General features: G+C 38.3%; 1 protein-coding gene across 8 annotated transcripts in view; it reads left to right on the top strand.

The window, feature by feature from the left end:
* The window catches only part of PDE8B (phosphodiesterase 8B), a 289,225-nt gene that overhangs the window by 247,511 nt on the left and 14,319 nt on the right, over positions 1-27,395 (top strand). For all 8 annotated transcript variants that reach the window (XM_016127752.2, XM_016127754.2, XM_016127755.2 and 5 more), the window contains 6 exons: positions 17,111-17,153; positions 20,580-20,657; positions 22,897-22,973; positions 24,406-24,570; positions 26,596-26,641; positions 27,061-27,196. In XM_016127752.2, coding sequence (XP_015983238.1) covers positions 17,111-17,153; positions 20,580-20,657; positions 22,897-22,973; positions 24,406-24,570; positions 26,596-26,641; positions 27,061-27,196 — 545 coding nt within the window. The remainder of the gene's footprint in view (positions 1-17,110; positions 17,154-20,579; positions 20,658-22,896; positions 22,974-24,405; positions 24,571-26,595; positions 26,642-27,060; positions 27,197-27,395) is intronic.

Below are 27,395 nucleotides of genomic sequence, written 5' to 3'. Positions count from 1 at the left end.
TACATCTGTGTCACCCAAACCTCTAAGAAGGCAGAGAACATTACTACTACTCCAGAAAAGTTCCATCATTCCTCTTCCCAATTGATTTCTGCCCTTTAATCCCCAGAGATAACCAATGAGCTGATTTTTTCTACCATAGATTAGTTTCGCCTGTTCTAGAATTTCATCTAAATGGAGTCATTCAATATGTACTGATTTGTGAAAGCCTTCTCTCAGTATAATGTTTTTGTGACTTATCCACCTTTGGGGGTCTATCCACTTGTTACTTGTATTGCAGAATGGAATTCCATTGCATGAATATTTCATAGTTCGTTGATCCATGCTCCCGTTGATGCACACCTGGGTTGGTTAGAGTCTTGGGCTATTATGAATAAAGCTGCTGTGAACATTCTTGTAGATGGCTTTTTGTGAGTATATACTTTTATTTCTCGGGAAAATACCTAGGAGTATTACTAAGTCATAGGTTAAGTGTATGTTTATTTTTATAAGAAATAGCCAGTTCTTTTCCCCAAGTAGTTTTACCATTTGACATTCCCAAGCACAAATGCACGAGAGGCCTACCTCACGTCCTAGCCAACAAGATGGTGGTGCCAGTCTTGACAATTTTAGCCATTCTGTTAGGTTTGTAGGTTTTAATTTGCCCTTTCCTGATGACTAATGATGTGCTGTGCACTTTTTCATGTGTTTGTGGCTTTTCACATATCATTTTTTGCAAAGTGTCTATTTAAATCTTCTGCCATTTTCTGTTGGGTTATTTATATTGTTGAGTTGTAGAAGTTCCTTATATAGCCTGGACAGCAGTCCGTTGTAAGATATGCTTGTTAATATTTTCTTCCGCTCTGACTTTCCATTTTCTTAACAGTGTTTTTGATGAACAGAAGTTTTTAATTTGATAAAATTTATTAATGTTTTATGATTATTGTTTTCTGTGACTTGCCTAAGTAAACTCTGCCTATCCCCAAGTCATGAAGACATTTTATATTTTTCTCTAAAGGCTTCGTAGTTTTGATATTTTACATTTAAGTCTATAATCCACCTAGAATTTATTTTTATGTATAGTGTGAGATGCAGTCAAGCTTAATAGTTTTCCGTATGTACATCCAGTTATTCAGGCATCATTTGTTGAAAAGGCTTCTTTCCTCAGTGGATTGCTTTAGGACCTTTGCCAAAAATCAAATAACTGTATGGTTTTGGTTTTTTCTAGACTCTATTCTGTTGCATCGATCTGTTTATCAATTTATATGCCAGTTATATACTTTCTTTATAGTAAGTTTCAAAGTTAAGTAGTATAAGTTCTTTAACTTTGTTCCTCCTCAAAATTGGTTTGGTATTCCATGTTCTTTGCATTGCTATATAGATTTTAGAATGAGCTTGATGTTTACCCCAAAAAACCCTGCTGTGTTTATGATTAGTATTACATTGATGCTATGTATAAATTGGAGAGAATTGATATTTAATTGTATTGATTTTTCCAATCCATAAACATGGTACAGTTTTCCATTTGTTGAGATCTTTAATTTCTCTCATCATTGTGTTTTCAGGAGAGGTCTTTGCATAGTTTTGTTAAATTTATGTCTTAAGTATTTTGGTTTTTTGATGTTATGGTAAGTGGAATTGATTCTAAATTCATTTTGCAAATGTTTGCTGCTAGTTTACAAAAATATAATTGATTTATTTATTAACCTTATATCCTGTGAACTTGCTTGTTGATTTATTAATGCTAGCAGTTGCTTTTTAAGTTGCTTAGGATTTTATCATACATAAAAAGTCATGTCTTTCATGTATGTTTATAAAGGATATTGGCCTATAATTTTTTTAAAAAATACTTTCATCAGGTTTTGCATATTAGAACTATGCTGGTTTATTAAATGAGCTTAAAAGTATTCCCTCCTTTATTGTTTGAACAAGTTTAATATATATAATATTGGTGTTATTTCTTTTTTAATTATGCGAAGGTATTTCTGGAATTTTTCATGCAGAAAGATGTTTAATAAGAAAATCTTTCCCTAATTTTTTCATAGATATAGGAAGATTCCATTTTTTCTGTTTTATCTTATGTCAGTTTAGGCAAGTCATATTTTTTAGAAAACTTATCCATTTCATCTAAATTTCTTGGCAAAAAGTGGATCATAATATTCTCTTATTATCCTTATAATGTCTATAGGATTTGTAATAATAACCTCCTTTTCATTTCCGAAAGTGTTATTTGTTTTCTGTTTTTTAATCTATCTAGATAGGAATTTATCAATTTTGTTGATCATTTTGGAGACCCAACATTAGACTTTATTAATTTTCTCTATCTTTTTTATTTTATAGATTTTTGTCCTTTTATTATTTCCTGCATTCCTTCCACTCATTTTGGTTTAGTGTGCTTTTTTCCTAGCTTCTTAGGTGAAAATGCAGGTCATTATTCCCTTTTCACAGCTTTATTATGGAATAACTGATATACATTAAACTGTACGTGTTTAAAGTATACCATTTGGTGAGCTTAGTTATGTGTACGCACCCATGAAACCAGCACCACAGTCAATATAACGTCTCCATCAACATATCTGAAGAGTTTCCCTGCACCCCTTTGTATTTTTCCCTCCTGACCCTCCTTGTTCTCCTCTGTCTCCAAGCAACCACTGACCACTATAGGACTGTTTTCATTTTTTTGAATTTTATGGAAATAGAATATACTCTTTTCTGTGGCTTCTTTCACTCAGCATGATTTCGAGGTTTACCCATGCTCTTGCATTTATTAATAGCTGATTTTTTGAAACAGCTTTATTGAGATGTAAATGTACTATACAATTCATCCATTTAAAGTGTATGATTCAGTAGATTTTAATTCATTTCTTTTAATTGCTCAATAGTATTCTATTGTATCATCACACCGCAGTTTGTTTATTCATTTACAACATCCAAATGTTTAATGGACATTAATTTGGTTTGTCCCCATATTTGGCTATTATAAATAAAGTTGCTTTGAACATTCATGTAAAAGTCTTTGAATGGACATATACTTTCATCTCTCAGGTAAATACTTACCTCATTTGGTAGGTGAACATTAACTTTTTAAGAAACTCCCGACCTGTTTTCCAAAGTTTTTTTCTCTTCCTCTAATAATATAAGCATTCGAGCTGTGCACCTCCTTGCCATCACCTGGCCTGGTCAGGTTTTTTAAGTTTTAGACACACTCATAAATAAATGGTATTTCTTTGTGATCCTAATTTATTTCCTCAGTGATTAATGATGTTGAACATCTTTTCATGTACTTATTTCCTATCCATGTATCTTCTTTAGTTAACTGTATATTCCGATATTTCACTCGATTCTAAATTGGTTGTGTGTCTCTTCAGTGCTGAATTTTGACAGTTCTATATATATTCTGGAGTCAAGTCTTTTGTCGTATATGTGTAAATATTTTTTCCTAGTCTGTGGCTTGTCTTTTCATTCTCTCAACAGTGTCTTCCAAAATGCAGAAGTTATGTGAAGTCCAGTTTATCAATGTGTTATGGATTATGCCATGGTTGTTATATCTAAGAAATCTTTGGTAACCCAAGATCACAAAGACTCTCTTCTACGTTCTTTTTTCCAAGATATATAATTTTACCTCTTATATTTAGTCCATGATTTATTTTGAGTTAATTTTTGAATGTGGAGCAAGGTATGGATTAAAGGTTTGGTTTTTTATTTTTTCGTTGTTCTTTTTTCTTTTTTTCCTTTTTTCTTTTTGGCATTTGGATAGCTAGTTCCAGTTTCTAATGAGAAGAGTATTCTTTCTCCACTGAATTGGCTTCGTACCTTTGTCAAAAAGCAATTGACCGTGTGTGTGTGTAGTTCTGTTGCTGAAATCTGTATTCTGTTCCTTTGATCTATTTGTGTATAGCAATGCTGTCATAATTACTATTCTTTTGTAATACATCTTGAAATCAGATTCTGTAAATCCTTGAATTTTGTTCTTTTTCAAGTTTTTTTGTTATTCTAATCTTCTTATTTATGTGTGAATTTTAGATTACCTTGCACCTTTATACCAAAAACATCTGTTGGAATTTTGCTCCAGATTACAATTAAACATTTGGCAAAAATTAACATCTTAACAATTTTGAGTTTTGTGATCCATTAACATGGTTTAGCTCTCCATTTGTGTAGGTCTCTAATTTCTCCCATTTTGCAGATTCTCATGTACAGGCTTTGTTGATCCTTTTTCAGATTTATTTCACAGTATATCATATATTTGGATGCTATTTAAATAGTAGTATTTACTTTCATTTTCTGATTACTCATTTACTCATCACTCATTATATCCAATTATACAATTGATTTCTCTATATTGATTTTCCCATCCTCCAACATTGCTAACCTCATTTATTATTTTAATAACTTTATAAATATATTTCATTGATTTTCCAAATAAACAATGACAACATCTGCTAAAAGACATAGTTTTACTACTACTTTTCAAAACTGGATCTTTCATTTTTCTTTCCCTAATGCAGTGGACAGGACCTCTTTTACAGTGTTAAATGGAAGTGATAAAGCAGACATCTTTGTCTTGTTCCTGATTCTGGGGACGAAGCATTCATTCTTTGACCATTAAATATGATATTAACTATAGACTTTTAAAAATATGTAATACTGATTAGGTCAAGAGACATAATTTTAGTTTCTACTCTTTTTGCTCAGAGTTTTTTATTTATAATCAGCAGTGGATGTTGGGTTTTGTCCAGTGCTTTTTAAAAAAATCTATTGAGATATTTTTTCTTTTTTGTCATTTAGTCTAGTGATAGAGTGAGTTATATTGATTTTCAAATATTAAATCAACCCCAGCTGATGTCACCTGGAACTGGCTCCTTTCTGCAGCAGCAGAATGCAACATGTGTGCAGCATTTTTACCCAGGTACTCAAAGTTCAGGGTCTTTATTGGGAGCTAGTCCCATAGACATAAGAACCAGCCACGCATATCAAAATTCCCATCTCCCAGAAGGAAAGCAAGTTTTAGTACCACGGACAAGCTAAAAAGTCTTAACATTATAGGGAACATTCCAAAAGTCAAGTTTCCAGATACCAGTCAGTAGCCAATCCTGCAAGCAGGCCCTTCTAAACAGAACAGCCTCTGTCCTGCTCTTAACTCTTTCCTGCATAGCGTGTTCTGATTTTCATTCACTTCAAAATGCTTTCTAAGTTTCCCTTTGATTTCTTCTTTGGTTCATGGGCTATTTGGAAGTATGTTTTTTAGTTGCCAAATATTTGGGAGACTTTAAAGATATTTTTTCTGTTATTTGTTTCTAATTTAACTCTGTGTGGTTAGAGAACATACTTTGTGTAATTTGAATAGCTTAAATTTATTGAGACTTGTTTTATGGCCAGATTAAGCTCTGTCTTAGTACTTTAAGTTCATTCAAAAAGAATGTACATTCTTTTGTTTTCGAGTAGTGTTCTATAAATGCCAATTAGATCAAGGAGGTTGATTGCATTCTTCACATCCTCTCCACTTTTATTAATTTTTTTTTCTAGTTCTATCAAGTGCTGAAAGAGCAGTATTAAGATCCTCAACTATGATTGTGTGCTTATCTATTTCTCCCTTTAATTCTATCAATTTTTGTTTCATGTATTTTGAAGCTCTGTTGTTAAGCAATATACATTTATGATTGCTAGGTCTTTCCGTTGAATTGATCTTATATCATTATGAAAAGCTCCTCTTTATATCTGGTGATGCTCTGTATTATAATCTATTTTATTTGACATTTACATAGTCACTCCAGCCTTCTTATGTTTATTAGTTTGCATGAGGTATCTTTTCACCCAGGTACTCTTTTCTTATCCACTTACTTTCAATCTGTATGTCCCTTTAAGGTAAATTTTTTATAGACATATATAGTTGGGTTTTGATTTTTTTTTAAACTTAGTTTATTAGGTAACATTGGTTAATACAATATATAATTTTCAGGTGTACATTATAATTTGACATCTGTATATTCTATTGTGTGTTTACCACCCAAAGTCCATCTTCCTTCAGCTACCATATATTTGATCCCCTTTACCTACTTCACCCTACCCTTCATATTTGACCCCCTTTACTCTGTCACTCCTCCTTCCCTACCCTCTGGTAACCACTAATCCATTGTCCATGTCCCTGAGTCTTCGTTTGTCCTGTTCATTTGTTGATTTTAGGTTTATATCCTACATATGAGTGATGCCCTGTGATTTTCAGCTTTTTCTGTCTGGCTTATTTCACCTTTAGCCAATCATCTATCATAAGACACTTCAGTTGCTTCCATGTCCTGGCTACTGTGAATAATGCTGCTATGAACATCAGTGTTCAAATACCTTTTTGGATATGGGTTTTCAAATATTTAATGGATAAACACCCATTAGAGGGATTGCTGGATCATATAGTAGATCAATTCTTAGTTTTTTGAGGAACCTCCATACTGTTTTCCATAGTGGTTGTACCAATTTGCAGTCCCACCAGCAGTGTTTGAAGGTTCCTTTTCCCCCACATCCTCTCCAATATTTGTTATTATTTGTCCTGTTGATCATAGCCATTCTAACAGGTGTGAGATGGCATCTCATTGTGGTTTTGATTTGCATTTCCCTAATAGCTAGTGATGTTAAGCATCTTTTCAAATATTTGTTGGCCATTTGTATGTCATCTAGGCAGAAGTGTCTGTTCAGGTCCTCTGCCCATTTTTGACTGGATTATTTGTTTTTTTGTTGTTATTGAGTTGTATGAGTTCTTTGTATATTTTGGATATTAGGCTCTTATCAGAGGCGTTGCTTGCAAATATATTTTCCCATTCAGATGGTTGTCTCTTTACCTTGTTGACTGTTTCTTTTGCTGAGCAGAAGCTTTTTAGTTTGATGTAGTCCCATTTATATATTTTAGCTTTTACTTCCCTTGCCTTTGAGGTCAAATTCATAAAATCCTCTTTAAGTCCAAGGTCCTTGAGTTTAGTTCCTATGTTTTCTTCTATACATTTTATTGTTTCAGGTCTTATATTCAGGTCCTTAATCCATTTTGAGTTAATTTTGGTGTGTAGTGATAGACAACAGTCTAGTTTCATTTCTTTTGCAGGCAGCTTTCCAGTTTTCCTAGCCTCATTTATTAAAGAGTCTTTCTTTTCCCCACTGTATGTTTTTGGGATTTTTTTTCAAAAATTATTTGCCCATTTATATATATAGGTTTACTTCTGGACTCTCGATTCTATTCCACTGGTCCGTGTGTCTGTTTTGGTATCAATACCATGCCGTTTTGATTACTGTCACTTTGTAGTATATTTTAAAGTTGGGCAGAGTGATGCCTCCAGACCTGTTCTTTTTTCTCAGGATGGCTTTGGCGATTTGGAGTCTTTTGTGCTTCAATGCAAATCTGATGGCTTTTTTGTTCTATTTCTTTATAAAATGCCACTGGGATTTTGATGGGGATTGCATTAAATGTGTATAATGCTTTAAGTAATATGGTCATTTTAACTACGTTGATTCTAACAATTCAAGAACATGGAATATCTTTCCATTTCTTTATCTTCTTCGATTTCTTTTAATAGGGTCTTGTAGTTTTCATTATATAGGTCCTTCACATTTTTCGTTAAATTGATTGGGTTTTGATTTTTTAAATCAGTTCCAACATCACTGTATCTTAATTAGAATGTTAACGTCCACATCCAGAAGCCCTATTCATGTTTTTCATCTCTCTCACAAAGCCTAATTCTTCACACTAGCCTGATTCGTCTCCCCTGAAGCCAGGGCATTTGAGGGGGGCAGGGTGGGCATATTGTTCATAATTCTATTTCCCAGACTTCAATCACTCCTGAACCTTGATTGTTTCTATAGTCAGGCATGACCTGACATATTCATATTTAATATTTTTCTTTAGAAGCAGTCACTTGCAAAACTTTATATCACCACAGTAATCACTACTATAAAGTGGAATTCACAATCACTAGCCATAATAGAAGATAACAGTTAATATAGATATAATAGGAAAAAAAACCACATAATGTTATTAAATTCTAGACAGCCACTGCTATTGGCTGAATGCTCCGAGAATGAGCCCCTTCTTCTTGGAAGGAGGTAGGTGTTAAAGACATAATAGCATCAACCTGAGGCTTTTTTCTTAATAAAATACTCAGAAAGCTTGGAAAGACATTGAAGCACAAATGAGTTGAATGAATAATTCAAGGTTATTTAGTGTGAAGTTTTGGAATGCCCTAAGCTCACCTTTGAACCTTTCAGCATCCCTCCCTTTGAGAAATGCTTTCTTGGGCACTTCTGAACCAACTTCCTGAGAGTCTTTTGTTCTCCCTTACATCCTTGTGCCCAGAATATTGCCTGGCACATAGTATACTCTTAACTAACACTTACTGAATGATTAAATTCATTATGGCAATGATCTTGTTTTTGTCCCTTATTAGTAAATTCCTGGAGAGTAGGAACTAGCCGTCTTTGTCTCACAGGCCTAATAAGTATTTCTTGGATTAAATCAGAAGATGGGATATCATTTAGAGATGCCCCTTTTCTCTTGAGGGTGATAGTTCAAAAAAATGTAAACAAAGAATCTAATGAACAGCATTTTCAGAGCCCCAGGACGCATAGTGATAAAGCTGTTTCACTCTTCTGTTGTGTCATTATTACTGATTTTTCCTTTGTGCTGTCCTGTCTCTGCATGAGCTTTCAGGGGGTCTGATTTATTAAGGGAAGGTCCTGCTGATTGCTTCTGTCTTGTGCTAATTGCAGTGCAGATGAAGCCCTGGTGTCGTTAAGTAGTTTAATGACTCTCTGTTGAGTGCTAGTGTAACAGGAATGGGAAAATGTTAGATGTTTACAATCCCCTCATTCTCTTGACAAAATCAAGCAGGCATATGGGTTTACACATAAAAGTGTTTAGCAAAAGTGCCATCAGTCATTGACAAGACTTTAAGAACAAGAAACTTTAAGGAAAATGAAATTTCTTTTTGAAGCTATTTATATGTGTTTCTCCTTGTCACAGAGCGCAAGGGGACACAGGCTAGAGGAATGACAACATAAAAGTGAGAAACACAAATATGCTGCCTATGTGTAAAGCACTCAAGAGAGCACACCCCATGTGCGCAGTGTGTGTGCTCTGAAGGAAGATTTCTGTAAACTAAAATTAATCCTGAAATAGCAAGCAGTATAAACATCACTGAATCCAGATTCTCGGGAAAAAAAGGATATGTCTATGAAAGAAAAAGCAAAGAGAACCAGCATAATCTGGGCACCACTACAGGCTAGGCCAGTGGTTCTCAAAGAATAGCCACTGGATCTGCAGCCTCAGGCTTCACAAGGAACATGTTAGAAAACACAAACTCTTAGGCCATGACCCAGACCTACTAAAACAACCTGTGGGGGCAGAGCCCGGCAGTGTGGTTTTATAAGTCTTCCAGGTGGTTTCAATATAAAGGCCAGTTTGAGAGCTATGGGCTAGGCATTTTGCACTCGTTTGATCTTCTTGGATCTTAAAAAGTAGGCGGTGTTTGCCATTTCCTCGTAAGGAAACAGATTTGGTGAAGCTCATGAGTTCCCCAAGTTCATACGACCAGAAATGGAGATATCAAAAGATCTGTTGGCAAGCTTATGATTTTTCCACTTGAATAAGTGTTTCCAAACTGTCATGTGTAATCAAATCACCTGAAGATTAAATGTTAAAATGTAGATGCTGATTCAGTGAGTCTGGAGTGAGCCTGAGAGTTGGTAGTTTTAACTAGCAGGTGCTGCCAGTGCCACCGGTGCACAGAGCACCAGTGAGGCGTCACCTAGTGCAGTGTGGTCCCCAGGTGTGACGCCTGGGCCTCACCCGAGTGCTTGTGAGAGAGCCAAATTCTAGGCCCTGCCCAGACCTAGCAAATCAAAAACTCTGGGAATGGGGCCCAGCAACCTGTTTTAACAAACCCTTCAGGTGATTCTGATTCATGCTGACGTTTGAGAACCACTCTAATATTTCCATATTAGAAAACCCAACATTTTGAGTATGAAGCAAAGTGGTGCTTACACTGTAGGTATTTAAAAGCCATTAAGAGACACTGGACAAAGGAAAAAAGATAAATCATTTAAGCCTGAATGGCAGCTTGCATTAAGTGTTTTTCCATGAGATAAGGATACAAAAATGATTATCACTAGACTACAAAATGAGAGTACTTCTGTGTAAAAGGCTCTTGCAAATGCGTGTTGAACGTAGGGCCAGTGGGCACTAGCACTGAGGTGAGAGACATTTTGACCAAGGGATGCTAGTAATATCTGAATGTGCTAGATCTGGCATTGCACAGGAGAGGAATGTTAAAATATTTCCAAGAAAATAACAGTGGAGGGGATATAGCCACACTTTTCTGGCATACGGTAAAGAATGTGGGGGAAAAAGCTTGGAATTCTTTTGAATCTTGTGTGACCTTAAAAATTCATATGCATTTTCATTTATATCAAACCAATGCACGTTGCTTTGATATAAGTAACATTTTAAATTACCATCAAGATAAAAGGGGAGAGACGATGTTGTATTGAGTCTTTTAGGCTCATGAAATTTACTGAAGTGAAGAGCTCTGACGCCAAATATCAACATCGGCACCTGGGCAATTTTGCCTTTGGCTGGGTGCTAACCCAGACTCCATACATGAGAACAGCAAGAACAGCTTGTGCATGGCGTTCAGGGCTACGTAAAGGTAATCACTGAGGACAGGGACCCAGAATGTTGCATGAAGTGTTTTGTTCCCATGTTTGGGGGACACTGTTTCCTATTCGTTTGCTGTTTGTGGGAGAATTTTGAGATGTGTATCTCCAAGTGGTTTCTGAAAATAGAGAAAATAGAGTGCTAGAAAAGATCTTTGATTTATGCATCAGATCCTTTTGCCCTCTGAGGAAATACTCATCAAAGTGTATTTGGTAAAGAAAGATGATCAAAGAAACTCTGCACTGTACCACTCACGCTGTCATTTTCATTGCATGTAAATGAAGGGAGAGTCTCAAATGACTTAGTTCCCAGCATTCGGTCTCTACTGCCTCCATGAAGTTGTCACATACATGAGAGCATTCAGTTTTGTCATGAAGTTGATCAGGCATGTTCAATGTTAAAAAAAAGAAAAAAGAGGTTGCTTGATAAATCGACTGTAAACTACACTGAATAGTTAAGAGAATAGTGCTTTTCTTCATCTTAAACAGATTTTTACCCCTTTTCATAATATTGGTGGAGGGAAGGAGAGACACAAAAGCAACTAAAGTTTGAAAACTTTGATCGGAATCATCTTCCATTAAAGCCAACGCTCTTCTGTATAATCAAGAACTATTTCAAAGTCAATTTTCATTTCATTACAAATGTGTATGTATAGATACGAACAATCTCTCTCTCTCTCTTTTTTTTTTTTTTTAAATAATATGGTCTGTTGAATACAATGAGAAACATAGCAAAGAGTTTCCAAGAGGCGCAGGGAACTGGTTCAGGGATGAGGATGCCGCTGGTTTCTCACCATCACACCAACTTTTTGCCAGTCGTAGATTCAGTACTATCAAAGCACACGGATGTATTTTTAAGTCAATACTGCATTTTTTAAAACGTTTCATGGAAATTTTCTTTATAGGTATGTTACCATGAAACAATTTGCAAATTCATGTCTTTAGAGACATGAGTATTAAGTATATTGGTCAACAGAGACCAATACGATGGACAAATCATTAACGACAGTGTATTCACTACAAGCTACCAGGTAAAGAGGCTGATTAATCTCTGTCTCTTATGGACTAATATTTTTGAACTTCTTTGTGCCAGGTACTGTGTTAGCACTCAGTGTACAAAGGTAATCAAATGAGACACAGCTGCTTAAATATAACTTAGTTTGGAAGGACAACAATCAAACAGTACAAAGTTTTTAACTGTAAGAAATACAAAAAGTGAAAAGTCCATTGAGAACACGTGACAGAAGGACTTGCCCTCATGAGGGACTGGGATGGGCAGGGAATATCTTGGAAGATGTCCCTGTGGAAATCACCTTTGAGCTAAAATATGGAGGACAAATAGGCATAGTAAAGAGAATAGATTGGCAACCTTCCTGGGCAGAGGAGTCACATGTGCAAAGGCCCTGAGATAGTAAAAAGCATTGGAAAATTAGAGGGATAGAAAGGAGACCAGCATGGTCTGCTATCTAAGAGCCCAGGACAGCAGTACCACTGGAGAGCCGGCAGGGGCCAGGCCACACTGCAGAGCCTCATTGACACAAGGGACTCGACCTTAAGAACTACAGGATGTATGTGTTTTAAGCATGAGAATCACAGGATTAAATGTACAGTTTTGCAAGATTCCACCGGTTGAAGAATTTAGAATGGATGGGGATATCGCCAAGTTCAGAAGGGCTGGTGGTAGCCTGCAATCTGACAATGGAGAAAAGTGTAGTGAAACCAGAGGTATTTAGAAAGGAGCTCTTACAGGATTTGATAATGGACTTAGACATGGGGGTGAGAGAAAAGAAAGATTTAAGGATGACCCCCCAGGCTCACATACTGGGATATCTGGTGCTTTTAATTGTGACTAATGCCTTTTATGATGTTGTCATTCAATAATGACAAAAGCAGACTCAAACATTTCTACCTAATGCTGTTCGCATTCACAAGGTGATTCTGAAATGAATGTTAAAGTATCTAATATTTGCTTGCTTGCTTATTATTGTACTGATCTTGACCATGACTCATTTTAATTGCTGAAGTCTCATGATTTTTCATTTTTTTAAAAAAGTAATTTAAAACATATAAAGAGGGATGTTTTTATTATATTTACTTTTTGGAGTTTTTCTGCCATAGGAGAGATCAGAATTTAGGTTCATTTATAACTCTATAAATTATAAAATCAGTAAAATTATTAAAATCAATATATATTAAAGTTGCCTAGGTAAATCTTCTAAGATTGTCACTGCTATCTACAGTTCCCTAGTTATGATTTGAGGTGGAGCATCATCTCCATGCCTAGGCTCATGGTCCAGAGATCCAGAGACCGTGACATGTCATTCACCTCACTGAGTTCAGGCTGTTCTCAATTTCCTTCATCTTGTGTGTTTTCACAGATTTTCAAATTATATTTCAGACTTCTAAGTTTTAGCCATCAATCCACATTCCGTTGAATATATAATTTTCCCAACGTTTTTACATGAAATTTTTCAAACATATAGAAGAATTAGAAGAATTATAATATGCGTGTACCTACCACCTAGGTTCTATAATTAATATTTCGCCTTATCCTTGGATTCTTTGATAGATTTCAAACTAAGTTGTAAACATCAGGACATTTTACTCTTTGGTACTTTAGCATGCGTAGTATTAAGAGCTTAGTATTTGTTTCGGGATTCTTTTTTTTTTTAGGTAAAAGTTACATACAGTGAAATGCACAAATCCTAAGTATAGCATTCCTTGAGTTTTGACAAATGCACATACCTCTGTAACCCAGACCCCAAAAAAGACCCTAAACTTTACCATGCCGACAGTCCCCTTGTGTCCTTTCCCTGTTCTTCTTGCCTCCACTCCCACCCTCAGAGGTAATGCAGTTCTGAATTAGATAACCATAGATTAGTTTTGCCTGTTCAAGTTTTGCTTTATACAGTGTCTGCTGTTTCAGGTTGGGCTTCTTTCACTCATCATGTTTTGAGATTCATCCTTTTTGTATGTATCAGTCTTTTTTTTCCCCCTTCTTCCTTTTCATCACTGAGTAGTATTCCATTGCATCATTCTACCACAGTTAATTTCTCTTGTTGATGAACTTCTGGCCTATTTCCAGTTTTTGACTCCTTTGAACAGTCTTAGATAAGTCTTTTTGTGAATATTTATGTTTGTCTTGGGTAAAGACTCAGGAGGGGAACTGAATGCTGAGGAGCTGAGTCATAGGGTGGGTCTGTGTTTAATTTTATGAGAAACCGACAGGCCTTTCTCATAGCAGTTGCACAATTTGTACTCCCTCTAGCTACTCCACATCCTTGATGAATTTTTGTTTGTTTGTTTTATTCTGGTGAATGTATAGAGAAAATACAATGTTAAAATGTTTATTCTCGAAGAAGAAAACAGACGACACCAAAGCATCACACACACAATTCGTAGTGATTTTTAGAGCCAAACATGATCGGGTGTTTGTAAACAAAGCACGTAGCACAAGGACAGCAACATTTGTGGGGACCTATAGTATTTTAAGTAATTAAGGATTCAAGGTTATGAATTTCCTTTCCAAAAACAAACTGTAGGCTTCCAGGGACTTGCTCTGTGCTCTAGCAAGGGCAGCACGGGACAAGGCTGGCAGTAGTCACTTCACAGAAACTTCGTGCTACCGCCTGCGATTCCCTCTGGGACACACAGCATCAAATTTCCCAGTCCTTATGTGGACATATTCTATACGTTAAGCTTTCTTTCACAAAAGGAAAAACAACAAAAGCACTATACTGCAGAGAAGCCGGCTGACATAGAGACATTGAATTATGATTTTTCTTTGCTTTAGCATGCATGTAACAAAACTGTCAATAGCAGAGATGTATACCTTCCCCAAAATTTGAAAGAAAGACATATTTCAAACAAATGCCCTACACTGACCCAGGGGCTATTGTCCTCAGACCCCAGTTTAACAAGCTTGGACCCAACACTTTCCTTCTGAGGCCTCGCTGTAGAGAGCAATGTGATAAAGAGGAAATCGTTTTAGAGCTAGAGGAAGTTTGGTGTGAAATCAGGCTCTGCCATGTACTAGCTGTGAGGCTCAGGCAAGTCCCTCAACTTCTTGAAACCTCAGTTTCCCCATCTGTCAGAGGAATGATGATCCTTCCTCCCTGGCAAGGACTTTGTGATGACCAGGTTGCAAATGTGAAGCTGCTAGCATGTGGCGAATGTCTGAGGGATAACTGCTGTTGTCAGGAGGAGCTGGTCCCTCTCTCTTCCTGCCCTACAGTCCTCAGAGCCATGGACTTCCCTGAAGCTGCCCACCAGAAGACACCAAACTACAAAACCACTCATTCCCCGTTTATTTCCTCAGTGAGCTTAACTGAGAATTATGAGGAAGGAATTTTAGTGGAATCATTCATACCAAGTTATAAATGACTGATGGGTTTAGACCTCCAAAAAGAAAATTCTAAAATAAGTTTTTCATCTTAGTGGGCGATTAGCTGTAAAGGGGGTATTTAGAAGAGGCACCTAGGTAACCTGAGTCAGGAAGCTTTGATATAAACCTAGCCCTGCTGGGGGTGACAGGCGAAAGGTCCTCAGGTGCCGCTCTTGCCACAAAGGATCATGAAGTGAGTTATGATATAGGGTCCTGGAAAGTAGATGCTGAGACAGCCCCATAGATCTTCTGCTGGTGAAGCAAGTGAAGGGTGGTCGGTTGGTCAGTCAAGGAGTATTTCTAGTCTCTGTGCTGTCTATAGGAGAGAGCCACCCCGAGGCGGATGAGCCAACGGGGGTGGGCGGGGGCAGTGATGGGGTTGGAGTGGGTGTGGCATGTTCAGCTCAGAAAGTGCCAAATGCAGCACCACGTGGAGAAATACCAGAGCCACCTCAGCAGATGGGCCCAGTGCCTCTCCTCTCCCCTGTTCACTCTACTCCCCCTCTGGGAGCAGGGCACATTTTCAGCCCAAGGGGCAGGGCTGGGCTGTGCATCTGCTGGACTTTGAGCTTCATCTAGTTTCATCTGGACAGAACGCACAGCCCACGCCGACCTTCCAGGAGCTCCACAGTTCAGTCGCTGGCCTGTGGGGGCCAATGAACTACAAGAAAGAGTTTATTGTGTGTAGTCTGGGGAGGCCGTGAGACTTTGTTCCTAGTGGAGCGATGTATTGTATTATGATTCAGAGAGAAAAGCCAAGTGTTTAAAGATTACCTGCCTTTGAACTGAAGCTGATTGAGAAACAGTTTGCGCAGCAAGAGTTGGTGTAGTATCAGAAATTCACACTGCGCTCAGCTTTGTAGCAAATGGACTTTATAAAGGAAAAACAAAAACAGTTATTTACAGGAGAAATGAAAAGGTCCCATAGTTGTGGGGTAAATGAGTCACAACCCTTAGTCACATTAAGACCAAGATCTCACATAGGCTGGCCGTGTAATTGTTTCTGTAATTATGTGGAATAGACTGTGCGGAGTAATTCATAGAAAACCCCTATTTTAACACTTCTGTTTCACATGATTATTTTTCAATGGTTCAATATATATATATATATATATATATATAGATTGATATATATATATATATGACTTCTGGCTATTACAGTTGATGATGTTGCTAAACCATCCTAACCTTCCTCCATGGACAGCCCCTACACACTCACCTGGCATGTTTCTCAAGTTAACTTATCTCATTCACTGAGTGGCTACAAATGCTTGATGAGCTGAGCAACTAGAAGTAGGTGGATTTAGCCAGAAAGCGGCATGATAATAAGTGTGATAGAGCTAGATGAGCCCCAAAAAGTGTCTCAGTAAGTCATAAACACAGGAAATTTAGAACCCCAAAGAAAGCACATTTATTATTTCTAGTGTTAATCACTTCATCCATCATTTGACATATTTGAGCATTGCACAAAATCATCAGCACACATACACAAAAACTGATAATGAGGAGGAACTAGGTGCTAAGCTGCGTCTAAAATTCAGATTTCATTGTGAAGAAACATTTTGTAAATTGACTCTGTCTATAATAAAGCATCTGAAGAGCTTTTTAAGAAGGTTTTTAAAAAATCTTCGGCTTAAATTCAGATTACTTTTATTACAGAAAAAAAATTATATAAAATGTATGAAATACGAACAGGTTGTATATATTAGCCTTATATCATGTTAAATTTTGTTGTAGCTTTTTGTCTCCCTGCATTTCTGCAGACTGTCAAAATGAGAGCAGCTGACTGAAGATTCAGCTGTCCACTTAGAAAGCGTGTCCTCTGAGTATCGTAGGATCATCCTGCTCTCGGTTCAGCCGTTGCATAAGTGTCTGAACGTAACAGCGTTTATAGTGTCATCACTTGGTGTACGTCTCTCAGCTGTTTTTGTTATCTGTGCAGCTTCTCGCTTTCTCGAAGCCTTCAGAGATTTTTAATGAAATTGTTTGACTGGAAATGTCACTCATGCCCTATTTTGAATCTATTTCTCTTGTTTTTACCAAACTTTTGAACAACTTTAGATTCACAAGGTTCATCGTGATTCAGGAGACAATTCTCAGACAGGTGAGAATACTTCGATTTCACTCTTCTACATTCAGGTGGCATTTGTGGGTTCAAGTCTATAAATTACTCTAAAGAAGTCTAGATTGACAGTCACCACCCCAGAACTTGGATTGCTAAACTCTTAAGTGCTGATAGCAGAAGGATGGAAAGCCAGAATAATAGCAGAATCCCTTGAAAAGTTTTGAATATGCATTCATGGCAACCTTTTCTACCTAATGCCTCTCTATTCCTGGTTTTCTTTTACTGGCTAGAGACCATGTAGAACAAACAAACCTAAAGTAGAGAGTGGCCCAAAAGTTCAGGGGAGGCACATTGTCGTTCTACCATAGTCGAGCTTCCCTTTCTCAGCAGCAGTCAGTCAGACAACGAGGACGGGCCCTGGCCTGGGAGTCAGGAGCACTGGGTCACCATCTCAGCTTCCCACTCCCCGCCACATACTGTGGGCAAGACTCTGACTGTCTGACCCTTGGTTTCCCCAGCCATAAAATGAGAGAGCTAGACCTGATGATTTCTACATTTGTAAGGTATGGAATTCTCTGATCGTTAGGGGGAAAAATCAGTCTGCTACCAGAGATTTAAAATTCTCGTTCCTGCACACAGCACATTCTCTCCCCTGTGGTGGCTCCCCAGCCACTAATGCATAAAGTCAGACCCGGGGCTACTATTTAGTCCCTCTCCTTGATTCCAGGGTGGACCACATGTTAGCCCACTCAGACAGATTTCACTTGATCTTTCTGATCTTCGGTTTCTTTATTTGTAAAATGAATTAACATTGTCCACGTCATTGTTGTGCAAAGTCAAGGAGAAAATGCACATACTATCTAGCAGTACCTGGTATTTAACTGTTTAGTATCCTCCTCCCCACCCGCCTCCCTTCTCTCTCTCTCAGATGTTTTATTTCTTCTAACACTTTAAGCACGAGTATTAACTTTAACTTTAAGGGCTTCTGGGTGCCAAAAACTGTTACAAGCATTTTCATATTCTTTACATTGCCCGGCATTGTTTTGCACTTAGAAGACACTCAAATACTCAACACTGATAAATTAAAACCATCCCATCTTAGAAAACACGGTTCTACCATTTTTAGCTCTTTAACCTTGAGCTACCTACATAATCTCTCCAACTTTAAATTTCCTCATTGGTAAAATGAGGATTATAATATGTAGCTTTCAGAATTGTTTTAATGATGATATAACTGCTATAAAGTAAACATTAAAACTGAGTGGTGCATAGTAGGTGCTCAGTAATTGGTAGCTATTTTTTAAACTGAAGCTACTGTATCCCTTTTTGCCATTGAGTACAGCTATCTACAACTCCTTTATCCTTTTCTCTGGTTTTTAAATTTATTCTACAAGCATTTGTTTAGAGAATAAATAACAAATTCTTTGATTTAAATGGCCTTTATTGAAGAATAATTTCTCCAAACTTTTAATCATTGTTATTTCTATATTTCTCTTAATTTTAGCTGAGATAATATCCAGAAGAATAAGCATTATTCATCTTGAATAATTTCTAATGAATGATTTAGGTTTCGACCAGTCAACCTGGGTTCACAGCTGTGAAACTAACCTACCATTTTAGTTTTATTTAGAATCTACATTTTGAGGAATTCCTGTGTTTAATCTTGAATTTAATCTTAAATCTTTAATAAGTTAGATTTAATTTATTATCCGGTAAACAAATGCTAGGAACATATATGATTATTAAGTCCATGAATAGGCTAAAACCGAATGTTTTGCGAGTGAACACTATTCATTTCTGAGGATTTGAAAAATGCCAAATTATCCTAAAAATATAATTTAAAGTACCACTCACTATGTATGCTTGTCTTTATAATGAAATATTTAAACTCCTAAGACCAGGAAAATTATTAAGGCAATCTAGAAGACAAAATTAGACAAAAGGATAGTAAATATTTTAAGTTAGATCATAGCTTTGGTGTTCAGATTAACTTTTTAAAAATTCTGCCTTTCACTTTATGCTGTATAAATATAATTCAGGTTTAGTTACTGGTTTAACCCCTTTTTTAATTGAATCAGATTTTTTAGGACACTCAATGGTTAGGAAGGTGATCTAGATAAGTATCTAAGACATATTATGAAAACAGCAAACAGTAGAACAATATTATAATGTGATTCCATGTGTGCCTAAGAAGGTATATATACAAATGAGCAGATAGTAATAATAGCCAACATGAACTACATTACTTACTATGTAGCAGGCACTATTTTGAGTGCTATTCGTGGATTAACTCATTTATATGTCACAACAGCCTATGAATGAGATGCTGTAACTATCCTCACTTTACACGTGTGGATACCAAGACACAGGGAAGTAACATTCTCAAGATTACATAGCTACTAGATGGCTTAGTGGAGATGCAAATTTTGGCACTTTGGCTCTGGAATTGGTCCTCTTAACTGTTACACTCCCTATACCTTTCTTGGTGTCACTAGACAGTTCTTAAACAAGCATTGTTGCATCTTTTTTTCTTTCTTGAAACATGATCATTTCTTTGTGTCTAAGAAATGCATTCTCCCTGCTGGAACCTGCATATCCGCCTTCTGTCTTAGCATAGTGAAGAGCAATTCTGTGTTATGGTTACGTTTCTCTCCTTGCTCATGCGTTACTTACACAAGAAGCAATGCTTTGAAATGCATGTTCCTGAAGACGGCTCTGCCGCCCCGATGTTTTTTTTTTTTTTATTTCGTGGTCCTCCCTGGCGGCATGCACTGTTTGCTTAGATCTTGCACTGCCACAGCACATTTTGAGTGTTAAATTCAAAGTCTGCAAAGACTTATGTAGAATTTTTACGTGATTTGCCCCCTCAGAAAATGGGGACAAACATTGCGTTTAATTGTTGGAAATTGTTCGATTATAAAATTGCCTTCTCTTCCTTCCTGGGATCGGCAGTATGCATCATTTGATGAAATCACATCCTCAGGAGAACCTAGAAGACCATCTGAGGTCTGACTTTCCAGAGAGGCCTAAAATTGGTCCAAATTAGTTTCTCAAATAAATTCAACTCTGTGGATTTCACTAGTATTTTATTTCCTCAAATATCCCCTTAAGAGCCTTCCCCATCCAGTTAAATGTATTGTCCTTTGGGTCAAAATGAGCAACCCACACCCCAAATTTCCCAAGTTTTAATGTTTATTTTCAAAAAGATGTGTTATTAATGGAACTAAATAACTCTTGAATAATATTAAGCCTCATTTCTGTGATGTAATGTACCACAAGAAAGGGCATCATTTTATAACTAATATGACTGAAAATTCTATGTGTGGTGATGATTTGAAGAGAAAGTGCTTGACTATATCTTAAAAGTATATCTTCTTTGCTGGATGAGGGGGGAAATGTGCTCAAATTTCACCTGTGAATAAGCTGGTAACTATTCATTCTCCATTACTCATCTTAAACCCTTAGAGTCTCATTCATTCAGATACAGGAACAGGAGGAAAGAGTCCATTGATGTGAAATCAATATCATCTCGAGGCAGTGATGGTAAGAAGTTTTTCAGATTTCCTTGACCTTTTAAAGTATAGAAAATGACAAAGAAATATATTCAAGAATTTGTCAGCATATAAACAAAACCCCAAAGCATAGGATTTTAACGAAAGGCTTTTCCCCACAGGCCACAAACTTTTTAGGCTTTTTTATTCCTTTTTTATCTTTTTTTTTTTTTTCCTGTTTATAGTCTTTGTCTTCTCTTTTTGAAATTACTCGGTGCTTGTTCATTGATGGCCTAAAGTGTTTGGGCCATAAGCACCAGAACAGCTCAGAGCCCCCATAGCTGGGTCACTCTTGGGTGCTAGTGGCAGAGAGCGGACCAGAGTCTTCGCTTCCCAACTTCAATACAAACCCAGTTTTCAGTGTACCTGTTACACATCCTTATTTTCCCTTAATAAAATATTATGGATAAACTATGAGACAGAGTTTAGCAAAAACGTTTTTTAGTTCAGTTAGGCCTAAGCAATTGGATTTGCCAGGGAGATGGAAAGTCAAAGATTGTTCTGAAATTTCATTCCTATGTGCCTGGGGTAATAAAAGTAATATTTACAGAAATAAGAAAGTCTCCATGTATGGCTAGATGTGAAGTTGAGGAGAGGATGATGAATTTTATTTTAGTGGAGATGCCAAGGAAGCTAAAATGCAAGACGGTACTCAGGGCTAGAGGATGTGAACTTGGGAGTCCTGGAGGTGATGGACAAAGCCACGTGCAGAAGGACATCTGTGTGTGGGGGGGGGGGCGGGGGAGAGGGCGAGTAAGGGAGGGGAGGAGATGGGAAAGGAGAGGAGAAGAAAGAAAAGAGAGACAAGGGACAGAGACTAAGTCCAAGGTTTGAAAGTTCGCACTCAGCAGGAGAAATAGGGCCAATGGAGAGGACAGAAGGGCCGAGGGTGAACCCTGTGAATTTAGTGTCTTATGAACCAAGAACAAGAGGGTAGTAAAAGAAAGGAGATGGCTAGCAGTGATAAATGCTGCAGAGATCAGAGAGCTTAAGGGCTGAGAACAGATTAATGGATTTCACTCATTCCGTTTTTATTTGGCAAATGGGAGGACAGATTCTAGGGGTATGAGGAGGGGAGGGTTAGTGATTCTGATAGAAAGGAGAAAAGTGGGTTGGTTACTTAAGGGAACAAACAGGAAGGGCAAGAGAAGGATTTTTAAGTCCTTCAGTTCACAATGAGAAACCTAAGTATGAAGGACTAGCAGGAACCAAAGACTCTAGGGATAAGATGCATAATTCCTTGAGGAAGATGGATAAATCAAGGGCATGCAAGGGATTGTGACCAAGAATGTAAAAAAGATGGACTGAAATATTTTCAAATGAATTGAGGGTGTAGATATGTTCAAGGTGGAAAGGATACCAAATGGATGAGGGAATTTCAGGTAGATGAGTTTTCAGAGTAGAGTTTGAAATGGGATCATCATCTCTCCAGAACATGGGAGAAGTGAAGGTTGAATAGTAGAGGTCTGTAATGTGGCTGCTCTGGCAGCAGAGAGGTCCAGAAAGATGGCTGAGCAGCAGGCCGGATGGGTTGATAATGGCTAGATTAAGTGCCCCCGTCGGTAACATGCAGATTCCATCCCTCCAGCCTGCCTCACAGGTAGTGGTAGGAAGATCTGATGAAGACAGCTTTTAAAGTAAAGCTTCTACCTTTTGAGTTTTGAACCACATATGAGCACTACCTATTCAAAAAAAACCAACTTTATTTTAAAATGAAAGTTTCTATAGATCGGAGCTAAAACCACTGTGAGTTCTGGGTGTTGGAGGTAAGCTCCGGGAGGTGGAGTGCCTGGCCCTCACTCACTCTGAGTGTGGGCTCATTATTCTGCACCCCCCAATCCTGAGCCTTGCCACCCCTCCCACACTGCATAACTATCCAGTTACATGACCAGCAGCTGAGGACTAACTGTGATGGAACTGCCCAGGTTGGGCTTTAATGACTCATAGGAAAGTGAGTCCTGGGGAATCATTGGGCTGTCAGGATAGGGTCTCAGGATTCCATCCACCTTCTCTGAAATTCCCCTTGTGGACCTGGGGCTTGTGCAGCCTACCTGCTACCAAAGGTCCAGGCCAGAGGACCATTTCCAGACTCTGGCAAGTAGTAGCTGAGGATTAAGAGATGGGTAAATTGACTGCTTTGTGGGAGGACAGTAGTCCTTCGAGAACCAGGACCCCAGTCCAGGGAAGACTCTTTTGCTGCACCAGATACAGCTTTCTCGGCTTCTTTGCAGCACCAAGCCTACAGAATCGTCGCTATCCATCCATGGCAAGGATCCACTCCATGACCATCGAGGCTCCCATCACAAAGGTGAGTGGCAGCTGCTGTCTTCACTCTACAGTCAGGGTCACCTAGCCCTGAGCTATGTTTTGGAGTTAAAATGATGAATGATGTACCACTGATATCAGAGTTTAGTAGAAGAAACAGATATAAAACAAACACACAAATAAATATGTAGTTATAAATTACAATAACTGCTATAAAGGAAAACAACAGGGTTCTATGAGAGGAAATTAGGCCTCTATTTTGGTTGGGTGAAGGGGTGATTGGGGAAGTAATGTTTAAAGTAAGACCTGAAGCATGCAAAGATATCGGAAGTGAGGGGGAGAAGGGGACCTGGATCAAAGACACAGAACGGGATGAAGCTCTGAGGTGGGAAAAGGGGAATTGGAACATTTGAGGACGTGAAAGAAAGTCAGGGTGGCTGGAGCTTGGAGAGCAGACGGGACGGGGTGGTGATGTGACTGTGCAGGGCTCAGTCCATTCTGGCCGATCGTGCTGTAATAAGGCGTTATATTTTAGTTTATGTGTAAAGAAAACCAGTGAAGAGTTTAAAGCGGAAGAGTTATGCGATCAGGTATGTTTATGGTAAAGAATACCCAGCCATCAAGTCGAGAATGGATTGGAGATGGTATGAGTGAAAGAGAAGAGGCAAATTAGTGGGCTTTTCCAGAATTTCAGACAAGAATTGGTGTCAATTAACTGCAGCAGAATTACAACAATGAAGGTAGAGAAAGATGAAGACATCAGGCAATATTTAGGCATAGAATCAGTTTGATTTGGTGATTATATTGTCAGATTAAGGAGAGCAATGAGGGAAAGTGATTTGTAAACCAGGTTTCTCAAAGTTTTAGTTGGAGCACAAAGTAGATAGAAGTGATTTTGTTTTAGGTTTTTTTGTTTTTGTTTTTTGTTTTGTTTTTTCCCCACTGTAGTGTAGAAACCAGAGAAAGGAACACAGCTCTTGTCTTTCATTTTTTTTGTTGTATTTGTTTACTTGAGTGGGGAGAGGGGAGCAAGATCACGAGTTTAGTTTTGGACACGTAAGTAAGATAGTTCAATAGATATGTCAGGTCGGTAATTGGATATACAAGTCTGAAGGTCACAAAGAGTTCAAGGCTAGATGTAAATTTGAGAGTCCTTGGCGTACAGATCGTAGGTGTCCAAAGTTGTGGAAGTTAAAATGCTCATCTCTGGAAGGGCTGTAGAGTGAAAGGCCCAGCACCAATCTCTGGAAGACAGCTAGAGGAGAGGGAGCTGCAAAGGAGCCTGAGTAAATAGACAGCAGCAAGGGTGGGGTGAACAGCATATCTTGGTAAGAAAGCAGTAGGGTTGTGAAAGCACAGGTCACTTTGAACAATGTGTTATCATCTGATTTCTTTTGGATTCCAGGTACATGTATGACTTTTGGGAAGTAGAATCGTTATGGCATCAAATGCATTCTTTTTTCTTCACTTCTTAGGTTATAAATATAATCAATGCAGCCCAAGAAAACAGCCCCGTCACAGTAGCAGAAGCCTTGGACAGAGTTTTAGAAATTTTACGGACCACGGAACTATACTCCCCTCAGCTGGGTACCAAAGATGACGATCCTCACACCAGTGATCTCGTAGGAGGCCTGATGACTGTGAGTGATGAGGAAAACCAGAAATGCAGGGGAGATGACGTGAAGTGCACTCCAGAGTGCACGTGACACGTAACACACACCATTACCTATAGTTGCGGAAACACCTGTCGTGTGAGCTAACATCAGCATAACCAGAGCATCTGCATCAAAATTTACATGTGTGGTATTATTCAAGCAATTCCTACATTTATCTTTCTGTGGAAGATTTGTAAAGCTGACTGACCACAGCATGGGGACAGTCCTTCAGAATTTGTATTACAGTAAGGAGTTAATAGGCAGTCAGTTGAGGGTGAAGTATGAACGATGGGTCCCTTGTTTACTTCTTCCCCTTGACCTGGTACAATATCAGATTGGTTGGGGATTACGGCTAGGTTTCTTTGGACCTCAGGCTCTTTATATAATGAAAGGGTTTATACTTAGACTGCAGAACTGGTTTCCAAAATCTTAGCTGTAGATGCCTTTCTTTAAATCAAAGCTTATGTAGAAGTGTCCTTTATAATAGGACGAAAACAGGATAGAGCTGTTCTGGCTTTGGGGGAGGGGGTGGAAGGGGAGGAGGAGCCTCCTCTGCCAGCAGTCCAGCACCATCGTCTGTAGCCACCAACAGTACCTCATTTCAAAAGACTCATCCCGTTCTAGTGTTTTACTGTGATCTATTTGGCTGTAATCATCATTTATCAACAAGTGAAGAAAAAGAAGAAAATTCAGATTATTCCATTTGTGCTCCTTATCAGAGGCTGAAGGTAGAAGAATTCTTTGAGGGGAAAAAAAAAAAAACACAGTCCAAGAGTCATCTTTAGTTTTATTTTAAAGATTATTGTCTGGCCCTGCCATTGAAAGCTGGGTTGACTGGCTTTCTGGCCAGTTCTTCTTGTTCCTGCTAAAGGTCTCTAATGAGCCTGTAATTTGAGTGACCTCTTGTTCCTTTCCTGCCTCTGCGCTGTCCTTTGTTGCCCCACCCCAGTGCAGTGGAGACTTCAGGTATAGGGAACCCTGACAATGGCCTTTCAGGAGAAGAGCCACTGCAGAGCTGCAGCAGGAGGACGCTGGTTCCTCGAACAAGTTTTTTGCACTCCTGCCATCCCATCCTGGGGTTCCTCTCCAGGTACTGCAGGACTCCACTGATTTTTGTGTAGCTTTAGGGAAGAGGAGAAAAAAAAAAAGGCAAAAAACAGGAGTCCCTTGTGAGATCTGCCTTAGAGGCAGGACAGTTGTGGCCATTTTTACTTATCTTTTTAACTGGTTATAAAAATTAAGCTCTTGGCCTAAAGATTCAAGATGTGGCTTCCGGGGAGCCCCACATTAATGCTTTAAACCTTAGCACACACTTTCTAGGGCTAATAAGCAGTTATAAATGGCTTTTAAACAAAGATCTAGATAACTAGGTACTCAGGGAGAAGGGAAGGAAACTGAGATGCAAGAACATCTGGAGACTAGTTCAAGTTCAAGAGCCTAGTAAATGGCAGAACATTAGAATTCTGTCCACTCCATTATGCTGTCCCTACAAACACCTCAAATCCAAAAAGTTTTTTAAAAGTCTATTAGCAATGTTCATGTTGGAAAATAGAAAATACAGTAGGAAAAAATAACAATTCAGATACTAGTCAAAACTTTGCCCCCAAATTTTAAGGCTTTAAAGCATTCCCAAAACATAGCCCAGGGCTTTGGCTCCCTAACATGTAAATTAAATAATGCAGTCCCTACAAGGGTAAGTGGGGTCCGTTCAAAATCACATGTATCCAAAGCAAGATCACTTCTGGGATCCCACTAATGTGGCTCCAAAGTGCCAGAAGAGAAAACTGGCCTGAGAACAGAGCCAACTTGGTTCCCCTTCTCCTGGGGCTAATAGCCGTGGAAGGAAGAATATCCTGTCTTGCAGTGTTGTTCTGATTTAATTTGAGCTTCAACTTGGAGTTCCACATTGACCAGGTTATTCGGGATTCAAATCTCTATGCCAGAGAAAGAAATGAGAAAATGACAATGGCATATAAAGCATGCTTCTAATAGCATCTTTCTTAATTCCAGGATGGCTTGAGAAGGTTGTCAGGAAATGAGTATGTGTTCACTAAGAGTAAGTTATCTATCCACTTGTTACTGGTAACTTGTCTCCATCCAGCCTGTGCCTTCCCCAGTGTTGTGATTATTTTGCAGGGAGGACCTTGGTCTTACTTCTTGTTGGTCTCGTTGGAGTTTAAGCATCATTGTGGTCTATATTTGAAACAGTTTTCCTAATTAAAGTTACTTCTCTGAATACTATCAGAATAAGAATTGCCGATCTCTCTACATTTAAAAGGACAGTTAAACTGAATTATTTTTCTATTTGAGGGGTCTTGAAATTTAGTAACAGAAGAACCCTGAAGTGAAAATCTTCCTACCCTTGGAAGTTCAAGACTTCTTTATGTAGTAGCAGCCATGAAGATGATGTCAAAAGCTCAGGGCACTCAAGATTCCACAATTAACCAGCCTCCCCCACCCCATCTGTTTGCCCAGATGTGCACCAGAGTCACAGTCACCTTTCAATGCCAATAACCATCAATGATGTCCCCCCTTGCATCGCTCAATTACTTGATAATGAGGAAAGTTGGGAGTTCAACATCTTTGAACTGGAAGCTGTTACACATAAAAGGTATGTGGCTTCTCTGGCTGCAGACAGGGGAGGAGTAATGGCCAGGCTCAAGACTTTCACATCTGGAAATTCTGAGGGAGAAGGGAGACCTGAGTCCTTGCCACAAGAGACCTCACTGGTTCTGCCTTACTTGCCCTGCTGAACGAGTGTCAGATGAGCAGAGACTGGCCACTAAGTGAGCTCCTTTATGGAAAGAATG

The sequence above is a fragment of the Rousettus aegyptiacus genome, unplaced genomic scaffold, assembly GCF_014176215.1.
Source record: "Rousettus aegyptiacus isolate mRouAeg1 unplaced genomic scaffold, mRouAeg1.p scaffold_m13_p_8, whole genome shotgun sequence".
NCBI classification, from domain to species: Eukaryota; Metazoa; Chordata; class Mammalia; order Chiroptera; family Pteropodidae; genus Rousettus; species Rousettus aegyptiacus.
Note: the sequence above shows the minus strand (reverse complement) of the source record. Positions and strands in the feature narration are given on the sequence as shown.